Raw genomic sequence first — 21,674 nt, 5'->3', positions numbered from 1 at the left:
GTTCCTGACCTGTAATTTTTAATTTGAACCTTTGAACCTACCTGGCCCAAAAACCCTCTTTCTAACTCTTACTAACTCTTTCTATTTACCTCCCACTCATCACTTCCCTCCCCTGATACCCCCGCTCGCCACCCCTCCCGATCTTCCAGCACGCTGTTTCCTGCCATCTGTGCCATTCCCTGCCTCCCTCTCACTGCCTCTCCTGAGCCCTTACTCACAGCAAAGCTTGGGAGAGTTGTTGGGGGGGAAGCAGAAAACAAAGAGAGGCCAGGAGTGGGAAAGACAGAATATTTCTTAAATGGTGAGAGGCCGGGAAGTGCTGTGCCCAAAGGGACCTGGGTGTCTTTGTTCATGAGTCACGAAAAGCTAGTTTCCAAATGCAGCAAGCAATTAGGAAGGCAAATGGTATGTTGGCCTTCATCATGAGGGGATTTGAGTAGAGGAGTAAAGATGTCTTGCTGCAATTCTATAGAACCTTGGTGAGTCTGCACCTGGAGTATTGTGCACAGTTTTGGTCTCCTTATCCAAGGAAGAATATACTTGCTATAGAGGGAACTCAATGGAGGTTCACCGGACTAATTCCTGCGATAGCAGGATTGTCTAATGAGGAGAGACTGGGGAGACTGGGTCTGTATTCTCTAGAATTTCAAAGAATGAGAGGTGATCTCATTGAAACTTACAAAATTCTTCAATGGGCATGACAGGGTGGATGTAGATAGGATGTTTCCTCTGGCTGGGTGAGTCTAAAACCAGGGGACACAGTCTCAGAATAAGGAGCCAGCCAGTTAGGACTGAGATGAGGAGGAATTTCTTCACTCAGAGGGCAGTGAATTGTTGGAATTCTCTACCCCAGAGAGCTGTGGAAGCTCAATCACCGAGAATGTTCAAAACAGAAATCGATAGATTTCTGGATACTACTGACATCAAGGGATATGGAGATAGTGTGGGAAAGTGGCATTGAGGTAGATGATCATCCATGATCAAATTGAATGGTGGAGCAGACTCGATGGGCCGAATGGCCGACTGCTGCTCCTATGCTCCTACATAAAGGTAAATTAAGAAAAAAAAACGTTTAAAATTTAACATTTTCAAAATCCCCAAAACCAAATTACTGACTGAAAGAATGCAATTGTTACTTTTCTGCATCATAGAGTTTGCTTGGCATTGCGCTAACAATTATCACGCTGTTAAAAAGACACTTACGCCATTAAGTTCCAGATTTAACTTTCTACAATGCGTTTAAAGGGCAAATAATGTTAACGAAAAGGGGAAGGCTAAGTGTGAGATGTCATTTGTGTGAAGCACATGAAGGAGCAGCAGAAACTGACCATCAGGTCCTGGGGATTCAGAATGAGTTTCAGATTTTCAGACGAACACACTTATTATTCCAGCCTGCTGGGCTCAACATGAATGTAAATGTTTAATGAACTATTATGTGGTTTGAAGCAGGCTTTCCTCTCATTGGACAGCCTCCAAATCTTTTAACGATATGAGTTATGAATTATATGTTGCATTATATGCTCAAACATTTGCATCAATCTATAAGTACCATCAAACTGGTCGATTTAGGACAGAATGTGATTTGCCAAGTGTTTTAATTGTTTGGCCATCCTTTCTCCTGGCAGGTTGTGATGACTTGATCAACTCCATCTTTGAATTTGGTAAAAGTTTGTGCTCATTGCACCTAGTGGAGGATGAGATTGCCTTGTTTTCTGCATATGTGCTGATTTCTGCAGGTGAGCTCCACAGTAAACCCTCATTGAATGACTTTTCTCAGCCAGTCATTTAACCTAGTTTATTCTCTGCCACCCATCATCCTTCATACTTTGTGGAATGTTCAGTAGTTCAATTGATCTGTGTTTGATTGTGTAAGTCTGTTTACTTTTGATGCCCACTGTGCTTGACTGGTTACGCCTGGGTGTGAACGCAGAGAAAAGTGAACAAACTGTAGAAAAAGCTAGAAGACCTAGAAGCATGGAGTAGACATTTTGAAGCACTGTAAATAAAACTTGTCACACACATAGAAACTAGTGTCATCTCTGCTAAGTTCTGAGATAAAAAAAATACAACACTTTGCTTGTCAAACGCAACTCTGTAAATTTTTGCAAGGGACTAATGCTGACCATATATTCCAGTGAGATAGACACTGCCTATTCACGGCTATTCTGACTATTGGGCACTCCTCCTCTCAATTGCCGGAGAATCAGCGCTGCCACCATGGTGTAGTGGTGTTCCTGGTTCTCTAAAAACACAATTATTCACCTGAAACAGATAGCTGAATATCCTAACCAGAAGGGAGGGCACGGGTGAGCATAGGACTCACAGTGCCACACTTCCACCTTCTGCTCACCTTTCTCCTCTTTCTCCATTTTATGCACACCTGAGATGGCCAACATCTAGCTCTCAAGATTCGTAGCGTTTTGACACAAAACTTTGACAGTTTTAACAGCAACGCTCCCACCTTTAAGGTGGTAAATTACCCCAAGGGTCTTTCCAAGGAACATTATTAAACAAAATCTGTTCAATTAAACAAAGCTGAAAGGCATAATGAGATATTACAACAGGCAACTAAAAGTCATAGACATAGGTTTCTTGAAAGGAGGGTACAGAGATAGAGAGTTGAGAGGTTTAGCAAGGGAATTCCCTGAGCTTAAGGCCTGGGCAGCTGAAAGTGTAGCTACTAACAGGGGAGGGATGAAAGTTGGGGATGCACAAAAGGCCAGAATTGAGGCTAACACTGGAGAAGCCCAGGAATATCAGCGAGTTGTGTGGGGTGGAGGAGGTTACAGAGAAAGGGAGGGGACAGGCCACAGATGGATTTGAAAACAAGAATGAGAATTTAAAAATCAAGTCGTTGCTTGACTGAGAGAAGCGAGCACAAAGTGATCTGGTTGCTTCATTAACAGGCAACTAAAGTGCCGAATTTGGTGCAGGTGGGGAAGGAGGTGCTGCGTTTTATGTTTTTATTCATGATGAGTATTTTCTTTTGATCTCTAAGCTAGGAAAATGTAACTTGCTGTTATTTTACCAAATTAGTAACATAAACAAGGTCAACTAATTGATGAGTAAAATTATAATATTTGATATTTTTTAAGTATTAAGTAATCCAATAAATAAGGTGAAACAGACATGGCAGGGATGGTGATGTGTTGTGACTGCAGAATGTGGGATTGTGTGGTCAGCTTTACAATCCCACACCTGCCGTAAGTGTCTACAGCTCAAGCACCTTCGGCTCGGAGCTGCTGAACTAGAATCTGAGCTGCAGACTCTGTGGAGCATCAGGGCAGGGAGGGTTACCTGGACACTGTTCCAGGAGGTTGTCACCCCTCAGGTTAGATCGAACGTTAGAGTCGGACAATGCTCAGGGAGTCAGGCAGGGATGGGGAACCAGCATGGCCAACTGGTAGAAGGTACTTATTATCTGTGTGGATGAGAACAAGGACTATAGGGTGAAGGAGCAAACTGACCGTGGTACCTTGGTGCAGGAAGCCATTCAGGTTAAGGGAGTGAAAATGGATGTGGTAGTAATGCAGAAAGTATAGTTATGGGAATGAATACTGTTCTCCACAGACATGACTGAAAGATTCAAAGATTGTGTTAGCTGCCCAGTGCTAGGGCTAATGACACCTCATCAAGGCTGGAGGTGAACTTGGAGTGGGAGAGGGGAGGATCCAGTCGTCATGGTCCATGTACGAACCAATGACATAGATAAAACCAGGAGTGATGTTTTGCCGGAGATTGGAAGCTATGGGCCGATATGCTTGGTGCCAGTGTAAAAAAGAGTCACTGGACTGGAATCTTCATGTGTCCAGTATACCTTCACCTGTGTTCCATAGGGAACGGTAGGAAATCTCCACTAACTGCTCTCACAAGTCCCACCAGGTACCTGAATCTTCTGTGGTCCATGCAATCATACAAACATACAAATTAGGAGCAGGAGGAGGCCACTCGGCCCCTCGAGCCTGCTCTGCCGTTCAATAAGATCATGGCTGATCTAAATGTGACTTCACCGCCACATTACTGCCCACCCCCGATAACCTTTCGCCCCCTTGTTAATGAAGAATCTATCCACCTCTGCCTTAAAAATATTCAGACTCTGCTACCACCACCTTTTCAGGAAGAGAGTTCCAAAGACTCTCAACCCTCAGAGAAAAAAAATTCTCCTCATCTCTGTCTTAACTGAGTGACCCCTTATCTTTAAACAGTGACCCCTAGTTCTAGATTCTCCCACAAGAGGAAATATCCACTTCACATCCACCCTGTCAAGACCCCTCAGGATCTTAAAGGTTTCAATTAAGTCTCCTCTTACTCTTCTAAATTCCAGTGGATACAAGCCTAACCTGTCCAGCCTCAGAAGACAAGCCACCCATTCCAGGTATTAGTCTAGTAAACCTTCTCTGAACTGTTTCCAATGCATTTACATCTTTTTTTAAATAAGGGGACCAATACTGTACCCAGTACTCCAGATGTAGTTTCACCAATGCCTTGTACAACTGAAGCATAGCCTCCCTACTTTTGTAATCAATTCCCCTCACAATAAATTATAACATTCTATTTGCTTTCCTAATTACCTGCTGTACCTGTATACTAACCTTTTGTGATTCATGCACTAGGACACCCAGATCCCTCTGAATCTCAGAGCTCTGCAATCACTCACCATTTAGATAACAAGCTTCTTTTTTATTCTTTCTGCCAAAATGAACAATTTCACATTTGTCCACTTTATACTCCATTTGCCAGGTCTCTGCCCACTCACTTAACATTTCTGTATCACTTTGTAGCCTCCTTACATCCTATTCACAATTTACTTTCCTACCTATCTTTGGGTCGTTAGCAATTTAGCAACCATTCCTTCGGCCCCTTCATTCAAGTCATTTATTTAAATTGTAAAAGGCTGAGGGCCTAGCATTAATCTTTGTGCCACACCACTCATCACATCCTGCCAAGCAGAAAAAGACCCATTTATGCTAACTCTCTGCTTCCTGTTAGCTAGCCAATCTTCTATCCATGCAAATTTGTTACCCCCTACACCATGAGCTTCATTTTCTGCAATAACCTTTGATGTGGCTGTGATGACTGTCACTTTAAGATCAGTTCAACTTAGTAGGGCCCACATGATTTGTTCAACCAATGTGTGGCAAGCTCGGGGGAATAAATTCTATGGGGAGGTTGACTAGGCAAAATTGGCTGTATGAGAGGCTGGCTATATACAAGCAACCACAGAAGCTCTCATGTAAATAAAGTTTGTTTTGTTTGACTTAGCAGCCTCCCAGAGCATGGCACTTTATCAAATGCCTTCTGGAAATCTAAGAACAGTACATCCACAGGTTCCCCTTCATTCACAGCACATGTAACTTCTTCAAAGAACTCCAATAAATTGGTTAAACATGATTTCCCTTTTACAAAACCATGTTGACTCTGCCTGATTGCATTGAATTTTTCTAAGTGCCCTGCAAAAACATCTTTAATAATTCCTTCTAACATTTTCCCTATAGCTTATTGCTTTCTGCCTCCTTCCTTTTTGAATAAAGGAATTGTGTTTGCTGATTTCCAATCTAATGGAACCTTCCCTGAATCTAGGGAATTTTGGAAAATTAAAATCAGTGCATCAACTATCTCACCAGCCACTTCTTTCAAGACCTTAGGGTGAAGCCCACCCAGACCTGGGGATTTGTCAGCCCACAGCCCCAACAATTTGCTTAATACCACTTCCCTGGTGATTGTAATTTTCCCCCTCCCTTCCATTTCCTGATTTACAACTATTTCCGGGATCTTGCCTGTGTCCTCCATGGTGAAGACCGAAGCAAAAATACCTGTTTAATTCATCTCCCTACTTTCCATCATCAATTCTCCAGATGCACTCGCTATAGGACCAATGCTCACTTTGTTAACTCTTTTCTTATTTAAGTATCTTTAGAAACTCTTACTAGCCATTTTTTTTATAGTTAGCTTTCTCTCATACTCGTAATTTTTCCATCCTTAGTAATCTTTTTGTCATTCTTTGCTGTTCTTTTTATTCTTTCCAATCTTGTGACCTGCCACCAGTCTTTGCGTAATTATATGCTTTTTCTTTAAGTTTGATACTGTCTTTAACATTTTTAGTTAATCACGGATGGTGGGCCCTCCCCTTAGAATTTTTGTTTCTCATTAGAATGTATATATTCTGCGTATTCTGAAATATCGTTTTAAATGTTTGCCACTGAACTTCTATTGACACATCCCTTAACCTCATTTGCCAGTTCACTTTACCTAGCTCTGCTTTCATGCCCTCATAATTGCCCTTATTTAAGTTTAAAATACTAGCCTTGGACTCACTCGTTTCTCCCTCAAAATCAATGTAAAATTCAATCATATTGTGATCACTGCTACCTATGGGTGCCTTTACTAGGAGGTTATCAATTAACCCTATCTCGTTGCTCAATACCAGGTCTAGTATAGTCTGTTTTCTGTTGGCTCCAGAACGTGCTGCTATAAGAAACGATCCCAAAAACATTCTATGAACTCCTTATCTAGCCTTCCTTTATCCATCTGATTTTTCAGTTTATATGTAGATTAAAATCCCCATGATTATTGCTGTACCTTTCTGACAAGCTCCCATTATCTCTTCTTTTATACTCTGTTCTACAGTGTAGTTACAATTAGGGATGTGTACACCACTCCCACAAGTGACTTCTTGCCTTTATCATTCTTCATCTCAACCCAAACTGCTTCTGCATCCTGGTTTCCTGAACTTAGGTTATCCCTCTCTAATGTGCTAATACCATCGTTAATTAACAGAGCCACTCCTCCACCTTTTACAAACTTCCTGTCCTTCCTAAATGTCACAAACCCTTCAATATTCAGATCCCAATCTACGTCATCCTGTAGCCATGTCTCTGTAATGGTTATCAGATTGTACTTATTTATTTCTATTTGTGCTATCAGTTCATCTGTTTTGTTTCGAATACTACATGTGTTTAGATACAGAGCCTTTAGTTTTGTGCTTTTATTATTTTTGTAGTGTTTAGCCTTTTTGCTGATTTACTCTTAGATTTGTACTCTCTGTCCTTTCCTATCGCACTTTGTTTATCATTTCCCATATTAATACCTGTCTCTCTTGCCTTGTCTCTACTATTTGGTTTACCACATCTTCCCAACTTTGATCCCTTGCTCCCGCTATTCAGTTTAAATTCCCCTCTATTTCCCTAGTTAGGCAGCTTGCAAGGCCACCAGCCCCAGCACGGTTCAGATGTAGACTGTCCCAATGGTACAGATCCCACTTTCCCCAGTACTGGTGCCAGTGCCCCACAAACCGGAACCCAGCTCTCCCACATCAGCCTTTGGGCCACGCATTCATTTCTCTGATCTTATTTGTCCTATACCAATTTGCACGTGGCTCAGGTAATAATCCAGAAATTATTACCTTTGATGTTCTGCTTCTTGATTTGGTGCCTAGCTCATCATACTGACTATGCAGAACCTCCTTCCTCATCCTGCCAATGCCATTGGTACCTACTTGGACCACGACCACTGGATTCTCCCCCTCCAAATGCAAGTTCCTCTCCAGCCCTGAGCAAATGTCCTGAACCCTGGCACTAGGCAGGCAACAAAGCTATCTGGCCTCCCGTTCTTTGCTACAGAGAACAGTGTCAATCCCCCTTACTATACTATCCCCTAATACCACTATATTCCTTTGTGCTCCCCCCACTTGGATGGTTTCCTGTACCCAGGTGCCATGGTCAGTTTGTTCATCCACCCTGCAGCCCCCACTCTCATCCAAATAAGCTGAGAGAACCTCAAACCAATCAGACAATTGCAGAGGCTCGCACTCCTGCCCTCTGGGTCCCCTTACCTGCCTCACACCTGGCCACTGACCAAATCAGAAGACCCTATCCTAAGTGGTGTGACTGCCTCCTGGTACAAAGCATCCAGGTAACTTTTCCCCCTCCCTGATGTGTCACAGTGTCTGCAGATCAGCCTCCAGCTCAATGACTCTGAGCTGGAGTCCCTCAAGCTGCAAACACTTACTACAGGCGTGTTTGCCGTGGACCACAGTATTACCCAGGAGCTCCCACATGCTGCAACCTTGACACATCACCTGTTCTACCGTCCTTAATATGTTTTAAATAATTACTTAATGATATTAATCACTTAGTGAAGGCTATGAAAATTACTTGTGAGAAGCTGTGGGGTTGATTCCTGTGCTTATTCTTTCATTGTTTCTCCTCCCAGATCGTCTATGGCTTCAGGAGAAAATAAAAGTTGAGAAACTGCAACAGCGAATCCAACTAACACTTCAGCATATTTTGCAGAAACATCACAGAGAGGATGGCATTCTGACAAAGGTAATCGAGGAGTTCAGGATGCAAAGCTGCAGGGATAAGGGGAAAGCAGGAGGGAGGAGGATAATGAAAGCTGGTGAAGTTTCAATGGGCTGAATGGCCTCCTCTGCACTATTCTATAATTCAATGATTTACTTTCAGAGCTCTGTTTACTCAAACCCTCAGGTCATGGCTGAAAACCTGAACACACAAAAACGCCAGATAGCTGCAAAGACACAAGTTGAACAGAACATCAAAAGCCAGAATGTCTGAAACAGGACTTAGATAGAGTCTAAATTTTACATTAGTATTCATGCGTACAGATAAATGTGCAGGTCCATGTAACTGGATCAATGCAGAATGAGTGGAGCCTGACAAATTGATCTCACTCGATGATAGTTTGAAATGCCAGGCTTGAGGATAGTTAATGAGGCTACCTGGTGACTACAGCTTTTGTTTTGCTGGGATTTTTGTGTATTAAGCTGAAAGAGTTAGAGTTCACTTACACACCAGAACCAATAACCCATCTGTGAAATGTCCGGATTTAAAAGTTGAGGTTGTGACTGAACAAGGGTCTGACTGCACAACCCAGATCTATATAATGACCACCGTGGGGATCTGATGGTTAGTCTCATCACTGCAAAATATCCCATAAACAATTAACTGCTGGCACAGGCAAGAGGAAGCTCTATACTAGTGGAAATTGAGAGCTGCGGAACAAATGGTAATCCTTAGTAAAGTGCCAGTCAGGTTTATTTAGTGGGCTGGGTTTCTGACTTGTGCAGAGGCCTATCACCATGTGCTGGAATCTTCAAAGCAAACTACAGAGAAAACTGCACCATGAGGGTCCACATGGTGGTGGGACCTGGGTGTCCCTGGCTAGGCCAGCATTTGCTACCCATCTCTAATTGCCCTTGAGAAGGTGGTGATGAGCCACCTTCTTGAACTGCTGCATTTCACCTGGCATAGGTACACCCACAGTGCTGTTAGGTGTTGGATATGTCTCCATCTCCCAATCCAGTGTTGGTATAGCTGAAATATCAATTAAAATAAGCCCTTACCCCATTGGATTTTTCATAACAAGATGGTGAAAGCCAATATTTACCATTGGATTCGATTTTGATATTTGACACAATGGGTCAGTTATTTGCTAGTTTTCTAGACTGACTTCCACAGAATCCTTTGAACACACCTACTCTTCACTCATGTTACCAATGTGAATGTTTTAGGCTCCCACACCAATCAACTTCGGAGGGGAATCACCACTCAGTGTGAAATGGGTCCTGTCCAACAAGTAGAGGAGTCTTTCACCTTTGGTCAGAAACTGGAGAAGAATATTCAGAGAGCCAGGTTCATCTGGCTATTCACGGCCATCAGACTCACCCTCGCGTCTTGTTGTTGAATGACACGTCCCTGCTTCCCCAGCCAAAGAGTAAAGAAAGTGGACTGAATACAAAGGAGAACTCCAATGGATGAAGTTTAAGTAGCTGCTTGGAAAACATGTCATGAGATGTTCTTCAGGAAATTAGTTCCAAAGATTAGGCATAGAGGATGAGAGGAAGTGTAGAGAATGGGTAGCAGGAAGCTGGTTGACATGAAACAGAAGATTGGGAGAGTGGGTGTCGCTTTAACTGATGAAAGTAGTGCCGGCCCTGGATCTGCTCTAGCCCCATATAGAATAGAATCACAAAATGGCAACAGCACATGCGGAGGCCATTCGGTCTGTGCCAGTTCTCTGTAAGAGCCACTCAGGGAGCCCCACTCTGCCACCCTTTCCCCATTGCCCTGCAAAATGTTTCTCTTCAAATGATTCTGCTTCTCCTTTGAAAAATACAACAGAACCTGCCATGAGCACAGTCTCAGCCAGTGCATTCCAGACCTTTAACATTTCCTGTGTGAAAGGTTACTCCCCATTCACCTCTGCTCCTTTGGCCAATAAACAATGGAGCCTCATTCTCGACCTTACTGCAGTCCCTTGCTCACGGCCTCGTTGACCATCACTCACGCACGGCCTCGTTGACCGTCACTCGCGCACAGCCTCGTTGACCGTCACTCGCGCACAGCCTCGTTGACCGTCACTCGCGCACGGCCTCGTTGACCGTCACTCGCGCACGGCCTCATTGACCGTCACTCGCACACGGCCTCGTTGACCGTCACTCGCGCACGGCCTCATTGACCGTCACTCGCACACGGCCTCGTTGACCATCACTCACACACACAGCCTCGTTGACCGTCACTCACACGCACAGTCGTTGACCGTCACTCACACGCACAGTCGTTGACCGTCACTCACACAGTGTCATTAACGGTCACTCACACACACAGTCGTTGACTGTCATTCACACAGTGTCATTGACGGTCACTCACACACAGTTGTTGCCAGCATATTAACGGGGTTAAAATCACAGTTTTCATTTTCACATTGAAACAGTTTTCGATCTCATCCTGATGCAGCCAATGAAATCAGTGCCATCTAGAGTGACAACAGGGAATTGCAGAGTTCCAGCTCACTCCCTACCCCAGTGGTGAAGGACTAAATGCAGTTAGTGTGGCGGTGTGGTGAGTTAGACACTGGCTGTTGACCTTTCAGACATGGCCTGAAAATTAGGCCTCATTGAGGGGATGAAAGCTGAGAAGAGACTAATGTCAGAAGTTGTGGAGGTTCTCAATTGGCGAAATCTCACCGAATTTGCAAGCTTCAGAAATGGCTGGTGTGGGCGATGGAGAAATATCCAGTTGATTCTGACAATCTCCAGAGAGTCTAATCTCCAAGTTCTCTGCACTCCTCCAATTCAGGCCTCCTGTAGGTCCCCGATTTTCGTCACTCCTCCATTGGCGACTGTACCTTCAACTGCCTAGGTCAGGGCGGGTGGATAATTTTGCCTGAGGGGCACATTTGGGTGTGGAAATGGACATAAATGCTCAAGGAAGAAACAATTCATGTTCAAACAGGGACGAGACAATGTTGTTTTGCAATCAGCGCTGTGTTAAAATAATACTGTTCAACAATGCATGGCCATCAACACCCCAGTCCCACATCACAAATATCCTTAATTTACAAACAAAAGTGTTAAAAATAAATGAGAACTAAAATTCTAGTTATTAAATGTCTGAAATGATCTTTCTAAGGCTGCCTGGGAGCAGCGCCCGTAAAGTGCTGGTAACTCACGGAGATTTTTGGAGGGGTGGGAATTCATCTTCCAAAGTTATCAGTGGTTTCCTGAGGGGAAAAAAGACACGGAGAGTGACTGCTTCTGAAAATAAACTAAAGCTCATTTAATAAGAGCAGCGATTTGTAGAGGACACAATAACATGAGCGAGGGAAATCTTCCACGGGTTTTTTTGTTTTATCAGCAGCACTCACATCTTTCTCCTCACGGTGACATTCCCCATTTGAATCCACTTCAGGCTCCATCCTGCTCCTCCCAATTTAATTTAATTATGGACTTTCTCCGAGTCGCCCCCCAAGAATCCCGCCAAAATCCCAACGGCCGTTTGTAGCCCTGTCATTGTTTAGGGCCCAGCAGCACAGGCAGAGGTGCAACCACATGGCAGAGGAAGGACGGGGCAACTCTGGGATTTCCAGTGCCGGAAGGAAACTCCTCTCTCCCTCCCTCCTTCCTTCTCAGGAGCTTTGCCACGTGCCTGGGCATCACTGGCAGTTATAGTCCACAACGTCCAGCTTCCCTAACGCAAGGAGTGAATGTGATGGTCTGCAAGTCTAGAAGTGTAAGACAATGCAGCTTGAGGATCTGGATGAAAACCTCCATAGTTTTCCCACCACGGGCCTAGGTCCTAAACTCTGCAATTCCTCCCTTGAAATTCCTCCCCCTCTTGGACCAGCCTAGCAACCACCTGACCTAATGTAAGCAATGGTATTTAGGGCTCAGAATCAGATTTTTTTTTTATAGATATATAAAGTTCCTGCAAAGAGACTTGGGGATGTTTAACTATGCCTAACATGATATAATTGCATTCTCCGGCTGGCAGGATCTGAAGGTGAACAATGTGAGTTCACTGCCCCAAACCTAACATAGACATAGCAATAAATCAGAGAATTATAGAATGATACCGCACCAAATGAACCTTTCAGCCCCTGGTGCTTGTGCTGACTCTTTCCAGAGCTATTTAATTAGTCCAATCCCCTGATTTTTTTTTCCCCCAGATACCAACAAACCTTTCCCCTTCAAATATGCATCCAATTCTCTTTTGAACATACCAATTGAACCTACAAGTGTAATGTAGCAAACAGGGCAGTCGATCATCACAAGAGCACCTAAACAACAAATGATTGAGGAAGGTTTTGCCTGTCAGGACACCAGGAGAACTCCCCCTGCTCTTCCTTCAATCGTACCGGGGAATGTTTACATTCACCCGAAGTGACAGACCCGGCATTGACATCTCTGAAAAGAAACATTATTCCTGAGAAACTGTATCCTGCCCTCGATACTGCATTGCCTTTTCAGCTAAAATGACTTGCTCGGGTGCTGGAGAAGCACTGAGACCCGAAATCTGAATGAGAGACCAGAATTCGACCAACTGAGCCTGATCGAGCCAGGACTCTTGCTGCTGATCACGTCCCAGTTGTTAACAGGATTCAGGCCAGAAACTGAGACACAGAGCTTTCCTTTATCAAGAGCTTATTGACTTGTTCAGTCTCACAGCTCTCCTCCCGCTCAACCCAGTGTCCCAGACATCCCCTATTTATATTCTGTTTATAAAGAACAGAAAACAGGAACAAATGATCAGTAAAACAAAATAATCAAAGAGGAGGTGACAGCCCCTAGTGTGGCTCTGTAACTAAAATAAAAACGTCAGAGAAAACTTACAAAATCAAATCAAAATGCCATTTCCGGGGGTGATGATGCACCCCAGCCACCACGGCACACACCCATCACAGAAGGCATCTAGCGTACTGGTGGATGCCGCATGCTCCCTCTCTCGGGCTACTCAGCCACAAACATAGCCAGGGTAGAGGGGCAGACAGTCAGGCCAGATGACCGCCCACTGCCTGGACCTGTTGATGGTCACCTTGGCCAAGCCCCAGGCCAAGGCTTTTTATTTATTCGTTCATTGGATGTGCGCGTTTCTGGCAAGTCCAGAACTTCTTGCCCATCCCTAATTGCTCTCGTTCAGAAGATGTCCTGAGGGGGAGCACGAGAAGGTCCTCCTCCTTCCCCGCTCCACTCCGCACCGGGTGATCCCCTATTATAGACTCTTTTGAGGTAAACAAAACTCAATAAATTAACCAAAAAAGATCAATAAGTGAAAGCAGGTAAACAGCCCCTGGTGGGGCCACTTTAACGAATACAAAACGTCAAAGGAAACTTACAAAATCAAACCAAAATGTCATTTCCGGGGGTGATGATGTACCCCAGCCCCTCCAGTGCCCACCAATCACGAAAGGCCTTTAGAGTACCTGTAGACACTGCGTGCTCCCTTCCCAGGGCCACCCGGCTGTGAACATAGCCGCGGTAGGGAGGAAGATCCCCTATTTATATGTGCTCAAAGACAATTAATGCCCATCACCTGTTTCTCTCGGCCTTAACAATGTAATTGACATTAACAAACCTTAACAATGTAATTAACAAGACATTAATTTCAGCGACCCCTTGCTTGAGGTTGCACAGATGGAGATCTGGTGTGGATAAATTTGAATCAATCCTGGTGGCTCCGATGTAAAGAGTCTGGCGAGTGTTTGGGGATTTAGGCAGACAGTGGAACAAATTGTAGCTTATTGCAAAGAAATTGGGATTGTGGGAACCATACTGGCTGAAGGTGAACCTGTACTGGACTCTCGGGCTCAGCATTAAGTGCAGTGTGGGGGTGTCAGGTACAGAGTGGGGTGTCCGAGACAGTCTGGGGATGTCAGGGACAGAGATGGGGATGTCAGGTACAGTGTGGGGTGTCAGAGACAGTCTGGGTGTCAGAGACAGTCTGGGTGTCAAGTACAGAGTGGGAGTGTCAGGGACAGTCTGGGGATGTCAGGTACAGTGTGGGGTGTCAGGGACAGTGGGCGGAATGCTCCCAGATTTGTACTAAGTGCGGTAGTGGGTAGGTAAACCCGCCGTGAGGGCTGGTTTTCACTCCGTACCATCCCAAATCCACTGCATTACTTATGCATTCCCAGGAAATATGCCATTTCCATGGTGGGCAGACTCTCATCCGCCCACCACGCCATCACCTCACCGCTTCATCATGCCAGGCACCACATTTAAAGTCCAGCTGCACTCAGAGCTTCCAGCCCAGGACCGCAGCAAAGAAGACATGGCCCTGAAAAGCAAGAGAACTGCAGCCCTCAAGCACCTTTTGGAAGCCACGGAGGCATCGTTTTATCCACCCACTACTGCACTATGTGCAAATCTGGGACGATGCACATAGAGGATGAATGATTTTTTTTATTCATTCACGGGATGTGGGCATCATTGGCTGGGCCAGCATTTATTGCCCATCCCTAATTGCCCTTGAGAAGGTGGTGGTGAGCTGCCTTCTTGAACCACTGCAGTCCATGTGGTGTAGGTACACCCACAGTGCTGTTAGGGAGGGAGTTCCAGGATTTTGACCCAGCGACAGTGAAGGAACGGCGATATATTTCCAAGTCAGGATGGTGAGTGATTTGGAGGGGAACTTCCAGGTGGTGGTGTTCCCATCTATCTACTGCCCTTGTCCTTCTAGATGGTAGCGGTCATGGGTTTGGAAGGTGCTGTTGAAGGAACCTTGGTGGATTCCTGCAGTGCATCTTGTAGATGGTACACACTGCTGCTCCTGTGCGTCGGTGGTGGAGGGAGTGAATGTTTGTGGATGTGGTCCAATCAAGTGATGTGCTTTGTCCTGGAAGGTGTCGAGCTTCTTGGGTGTTGTGGGGGCTGCACTCATCCAGGCAAGTGGGGAGTATTCCATCACACTCCTAACTTGTGCCTTGTAGTTGGTGGACAGGCTTTGGGGGAGTCAGGAGGTGAGTGACTCTCCGCAGGATTCCCAGCCTCTGACCTGCTCTTGTAGGCACAGTATTTATATGGCTAGTCCAGTTCAGTTTCTGGTCAATGGTAACCCCCAGGATGTTGATAGTGGGGGATTCAGTGATAGTAATGCCATTAAACATCAAGGGGCAATGGTTGAATTCTCTTTTGTTGGAGATGGTCATTGCCTGGCACTTGTGTGGCGCGAATATTACTTGCCACTTGTCAGCCCAAGCCTGAATGTTATCCAGGTCTTGATGTATTTGGGTATGGACTGCTTCAGTATCTGAGGAGTTGCGAATGGTGCTGAACATTGTGCAATCATCAGTGAACATCCCCACTTCTGACCATATGATGGAAGGAAGGTCATTGATGAAGCAGCTGAAGATGGTTGGGCCGAGGACACTACCCTGAGGAACTCCTGCAGTGATGTCCTGGAGCTGAGATGATTGACCTCCAACAATCACAACCATCTTCCTTTGTACTAGGTATGACTTCAACCAGTGGAGAGTTTTCCCCCAGACTCCCATTGGCTCCAGTTTTGCTAGGGCTCCTTGATGCCACACTCGGTCAAATGCGCCCTTGATGTCAAGGGCAGTCACTCTCACCTCACCTCGGGAGTTCAGCTCTTTTGTCCATGTTTGAACCAAGGCTGCAATGAGGTCAGAAGCTGAGTGGCCCTGGCAGAACCCAAACTGGGCATCAGTGAGCAGGTTATTGCTAAGCATGTGCCACCTGATGACGCTGTTGATGACCCCTTCCGTTACTTTACTGATGGTGGAGAGTAGACTGATGGGGCAGTAATTGGCCGGGTTGGTTTTGTCCTGCTTTTTGTGTACAAGACATACCTGGGTAATTTTCCACATTGCTGGGTAGATGCCAGTGTTGTAGCTGTACTGGAACAGCTTGGCTAGGGGCGCGGCAAGTTCTGGGGCACAAGTCTTCAGTACTATTGCCGAGTTGGCAATGCTGCCAGGGTAAGGCAACCATCTCATCACTCTAAACTCACCCACTAAACTCACTCAAGCCCATCACACATTCACTGGCATCTCGCTCACTGCCAGTTCAAGAGACATCACCACTCACTCTCTCCCACACACCCTCACATCTCCATCTGGTCTCATGTCCTCTGGAGGCTGCCTCCTCAGCCCTCTTGAGGCCACTTGCACAGATCAACATTTCCCCCACACAAACCTGGGATACCCACCTTCCCCAGTACAGCCCTCACCCTGCAGCCTCTTCCCTTCCTGAGACCGCTTCTCCCCCTTGCCCAAGCAAGCCCTAGCCCTGCAGCTGTAGAAAAGCCACCCACATATGGCTGGTCTGGTAGGTAGAGACCTGCCCGTGAGACCCCCTAAAAGTGATGTGGTGCTGCCTGTGAAGCCTGGCGCTGATGATCACGAGGGCTGCCTGAAGCAAGGTGGGCAAAGAAACCTCAAAGACCCAAGTGAAGTGCAACTCGCCAGGTGCACGTTGCTTATGTACAGTTATGAAACATGTTGACAGGAAGGGCGGACGATCCAGTGAGAGGGGGAAGATTCGAGCAGGCCATATGCTGATATATTACAATGAGATTCCCGATGTCTGATGGCAGGAAATGCAGCCCACCATTGGTGGTGTCAGGGACAGTGGGAGTGTCAGGGACAGTGTGGGAGTGTCAGGAACAGTGGGAGTGTCAGGGACAGTGTGGGAGTGTCAGGGACAGTCTGGGAGTGTCAGGGACAGTGGGAGTGTCAGGGACAGTGTGGGAGTGTCAGGGACAGTGTGGGAGTGTCAGATACAGTCCAGGCATGTCAAGGACAATGTGGGGGTGTCAGATACAGAGTGGGGGTGTCAGGGACAGTCCAGATGTGTCAGGGACAGTGTGGGAGGGTCAGAGACAGTCTGGGGATGTCAGGGACAGTGTGGGAGTGTCAGGGACAGTGTGGGAGTGTCAGGGACAGTGTGGGAGTGTCAGGGACAGTGGGAGTGTCAGGGACAGTGTGGAAGTATCAGGGACAGTGTGGGAGTGTCAGGGACAGTCTGGGGGTGTCAGGGACATTGTGAGAGTGTCAGGGACATTGTGGGAGTGTCAGGGACAGTGGGAGTGTCAGGGACAGTGTGGGAGTGTCAGGGACAGTTTGGGGGTGTCAGGGACAGTGGGAGTGTCAGGGACATTGTGAGAGTGTCAGGGACATTGTGGGAGTGTCAGGGACAGTGTGGGAGTGTCAGAAACAGTCCAAACTTGTCAAGGACAGTGTGGGGGTGTCAGATACAGAGGGGGGGTGTCAGGGACAGTGTGGGAGTGTCAGAGACAGTGTGGGGGTGTCAGATACAGAGTGGGGGTGTCAGGGACAGTGTGGGAGTGTCAGGGACAGTGTGGGAGTGTCAGGGACAGTGTGGGGATGTCAGAGACAGTGTGGGAGTGTCAGAGACAGTGTGGGAGTGTCAGGGACAGTGTGGGAGTGTCAGGGACAGTGTGGGGGTGTCAGATACAGAGTGGGGGTGTCAGGGACAGTGTGGGAGTGTCAGGGACAGTGTGGGAGTGTCAGGGACAGTGTGGGGATGTCAGAGACAGTGTGGGAGTGTCAGAGACAGTGTGGGAGTGTCAGGGACAGTGTGGGAGTGTCAGGGACAGTGTGGGGATGTCAGGGACAGTGGGAGTGTCAGGGACAGTGTGGGAGTGTCAGGGACAGAGTGGGAGTGTCAGGGACAGTGTGGGGATGTCAGGGACAGTCTGGGGGTGTCAGGGACATTGTGAGAGTGTCAGGGACATTGTGGGAATGTCAGGGACAGTGGGAGTGTCAGGGACAGTGTGGGAGTGTCAGGGACAGTCTGGGGGTGTCAGGGACAGTGGGAGTGTCAGGGACATTGTGAGAGTGTCAGGGACATTGTGGGAGTGTCAGGGACAGTGTGGGAGTGTCAGAAACAGTCCAAACTTGTCAAGGACAGTGTGGGGGTGTCAGATACAGAGGGGGGGTGTCAGGGACAGTGTGGGAGTGTCAGGGACAGTGTGGGGGTGTCAGATACAGAGTGGGGGTGTCAGGGACAGTGTGGGAGTGTCAGGGACAGTGTGGGAGTGTCAGGGACAGTGTGGGGATGTCAGAGACAGTGTGGGAGTGTCAGAGACAGTGTGGGAGTGTCAGGGACAGTGTGGGAGTGTCAGGGACAGTGTGGGGATGTCAGGGACAGTGGGAGTGTCAGGGACAGTGTGGGAGTGTCAGGGACAGAGTGGGAGTGTCAGGGACAGTGTGGGGATGTCAGGGACAGTCTGGGGGTGTCAGGGACATTGTGAGAGTGTCAGGGACATTGTGGGAATGTCAGGGACAGTGGGAGTGTCAGGGACAGTGTGGGAGTGTCAGGGACAGTCTGGGGGTGTCAGGGACAGTGGGAGTGTCAGGGACATTGTGAGAGTGTCAGGGACATTGTGGGAGTGTCAGGGACAGTGTGGGAGTGTCAGAAACAGTCCAAACTTGTCAAGGACAGTGTGGGGGTGTCAGATACAGAGGGGGGGTGTCAGGGACAGTGTGGGAGTGTCAGAGACAGTGTGGGGGTGTCAGATACAGAGTGGGGGTGTCAGGGACAGTGTGGGAGTGTCAGGGACAGTGTGGGAGTGTCAGGGACAGTGTGGGGATGTCAGAGACAGTGTGGGAGTGTCAGAGACAGTGTGGGAGTGTCAGGGACAGTGTGGGAGTGTCAGGGACAGTGTGGGGATGTCAGGGACAGTGGGAGTGTCAGGGACAGTGTGGGAGTGTCAGGGACAGAGTGGGAGTGTCAGGGACAGTGTGGGAGTGTCAGGGACAGTGTGGGGATGTCAGGGACAGTGGGAGTGTCAGGGACAGTGTGGGAGTGTCAGGGACAGAGTGGGAGTGTCAGGGACAGTGTGGGGATGTCAGGGACAGTGGGAGTGTCAGGGACAGTGTGGGAGTGTCAGGGACAGAGTGGGGATGTCAGGGACAGTGTGGGAGTGTCAGGGACAGTGTGGGAGTGTCAGAGACAGAGTGGGAATGTCAGGGACAGTGGGAGTGTCAGGGACAGTGTGGGAGTGTCAGGAACATCTCTCTAGGAAGTACTTCTATTTCCCCCTTCCCTGTTACCCCGCTCTCCATCTGATCTGAAAACCCTGTAACCAGCAATGTTGAGCTGCCGTTTCTGCTCTCCTTTAAGCCAGGTTTCGCTAATAGCTATGATATCAGACCTCCAAGTGCCTACCTGTGTCCTCTGCTCATCTAGTTTATTCATTAGACTGCTTGTATTAAAGTATGTACCACTAATCAATGACCAATACTTGTGTGGCCTATTTTCTAGCCTTTGATTCCTCTGTCTTCTGTACTCACTAACCAGTTCCTTCCATTTTCAGCTTTGCTTTGCTTCATTCTGTATCTATGCTCTGCTCCCCACCCCTCAGCTAATCTAGTTTAAACCCTCCTCAAACACGTTCAAAACTATTAAGCATTTTGCTGGAGTAAATAAGGAGACCCTGTTCCCACCAGCAGGAGGATTGGTGACCAGAGGACAGAGTTCAGACAATTACAAAAATGGCCAGAGAGAAAATAAGGGGTTTTTTTTTAGTCAGTTGATGTGATCTTGAATGCGTTACCTGAAAGGGCGGTAGAAGCAATTTTATCAATAATTTTCGAAAGAAAATTGGATATACAATTAAAAAGAAAGTATTTTCAGGGCTATGGTGAAATCAGGAGGGTGAGACTAATTGGAATGCACTTTCAAAGCACCAGCAGAGGCAAAATGGGCTGAATGGCCTCCTCCTGTGCCCTACAATTCCAAAGATGGTATAAAGGTGACCGACACCTCGGTCTCACTGGCACAGCCAGGTTTTCCCTCAGTGACGGGGACGGCATCAGCCCTAGTTGTGCGAGGAGGCTCAATGCTAATCGTTCAGGAGTGTTTCTTTTTAGCTTGTGGATTTGGAAGTGACTGCTAATTGTTTGCACCTTGTCTTTCCAGCTCTTATCTAAAGTGTCCACATTACGAACACTGTGTAATCGACATATTGAGAAGCTGTCTTCGTTCAAAGCAATACACCTGGACATTGTGCGGGTCCATTTCCCTCCATTGTACAAGGAGCTGTTCAGCTCCGAGTTTGAGCAAATGATGCCAACAGATAGTTAAACGTTGTCACCAGAGAAGATCGGACCTTGGAAGTACCTGCGTCAAATTGTTGAAGATACTTAACATTTTTTCTGTTGCGGCACCGCAGTCTGCTGTGCACAGCCCAAGAGATTAAAGAGGCGACATATTTTTGGGTGGGGGCGTATAGAGAACGGGGGGGCAGGGGCAAATTAATATTAGTTTCTTAGTGAAAGTTGAACTTGTTTTTCTCATGCATTTAGTTTGTGTAGAGCACAGCGTACGGTGACATTATAATGCTGAGAAGCTAATTTAGAGCAAATCTTTTACAGGGTATATAGAGTAAATACAGTGAATATAACAATTATTATCAGTATATCATTTTAAACTTGATGTGCTGTGAGACAATATATGAATCTGCAATTTAAGCACTTTTTTTCCCAATTTGTACATGTTGTATTTATTAGTTCTGTTTATAGGATGTGCACAAGAAATACAAGTTTAATGATTGAGTGTACGGAGGGGAAGTTCGGAGTTTTAGATGCTGCTGTTTAGGTTGATGTTTGTGTATTGTAGGATTGCCCACACACTTAGTTTGATTTACAAACTGACTCCAATTTCCATAGTCTGTGTGGCTGGTTAATGTGTCATGGATTCAGATTAAGAATAGTACGGTGAAAGGTAATGGAATCAAATGATTTATAAGATACAAAGCCTTGTCTGGACCACTTTAGAGAGAGTTCTATTTTTATAACCCTGGTATGAATATTAGGAAGCACTTAAAATATTCCTGCAATAAAAGAGGTGTGATTTGTGTAAGACGAAATGTTTTTTTGTAAGGCGAGTCAACAATAGAAAGAAGTGTTATTTTCTAAAAGCTTGGTGTTATTTTCTTGCAAGAATATGTCTGATCCGGTCTAGCGAAATCTTTTCAATTAATGTGCCACAGTGTAAATGTCTTTCTGCTATCGAGTAAAATGAATCTTTTTAACCTTGAAATGGAGGTTTCCTTGCGAAACAACATTCCAAAAAGAACACGCAAAAATGTAGAAATGTCTAAAGTAAATGTTTGAGTGTGTGTGTCTGTGTTTGTGTGTGTTTACGTGTGTCTGTGTGTGTGTTCATGTGTGTGCGTGTGTGTGTGTTTGTGTGTGTGCGTGTGTGTGTGTGTCTGTGTGTGTGTTCATGTGTGCGTGTGTGTGTGTGAATAGTAAGTCTGTCACTGTTGCTTTTTGCACATTTACTTCATTCCTTGGTAGTGCAATATGTACAAAGAGCACTTGCTGGTGTACATTTAACCCCTCAGGGAAGAAAAAAAAAAGTGTTTGTACAGTCTCTTAATCTGCTA

General features: G+C 46.3%; 1 protein-coding gene across 2 annotated transcripts in view; it reads left to right on the top strand.

Moving 5' to 3' along the window:
• LOC144670141 (nuclear receptor ROR-alpha A) overlaps nucleotides 1–21,325 on the top strand; it is a 181,701-nt gene extending 160,376 nt beyond the window's left edge. The window contains exons 8-10 of one of the 2 annotated variants that reach the window (XM_078532609.1): nucleotides 1,626–1,736; nucleotides 8,212–8,324; nucleotides 20,204–21,325. In XM_078532609.1, coding sequence (XP_078388735.1) covers nucleotides 1,626–1,736; nucleotides 8,212–8,324; nucleotides 20,204–20,368 — 389 coding nt within the window. In that variant the 3' untranslated portion in view covers nucleotides 20,369–21,325. Of the gene's footprint in view, nucleotides 1–1,625; nucleotides 1,737–1,930; nucleotides 2,019–8,211; nucleotides 8,325–20,203 lie in introns of those variants that run through there. The other variant, XM_078532610.1, reaches the window with a different exon arrangement.
• The last annotated feature ends 349 nt before the right edge of the window (nucleotides 21,326–21,674 follow it).

The sequence above is a fragment of the Cetorhinus maximus genome, chromosome 30 (genome assembly GCF_964194155.1).
Source record: "Cetorhinus maximus chromosome 30, sCetMax3.hap1.1, whole genome shotgun sequence".
NCBI classification, from domain to species: Eukaryota; Metazoa; Chordata; class Chondrichthyes; order Lamniformes; family Cetorhinidae; genus Cetorhinus; species Cetorhinus maximus.
The sequence above is the reverse complement of the archived record's forward strand: the minus strand, read 5'-3'. Positions and strand labels throughout refer to the sequence as shown.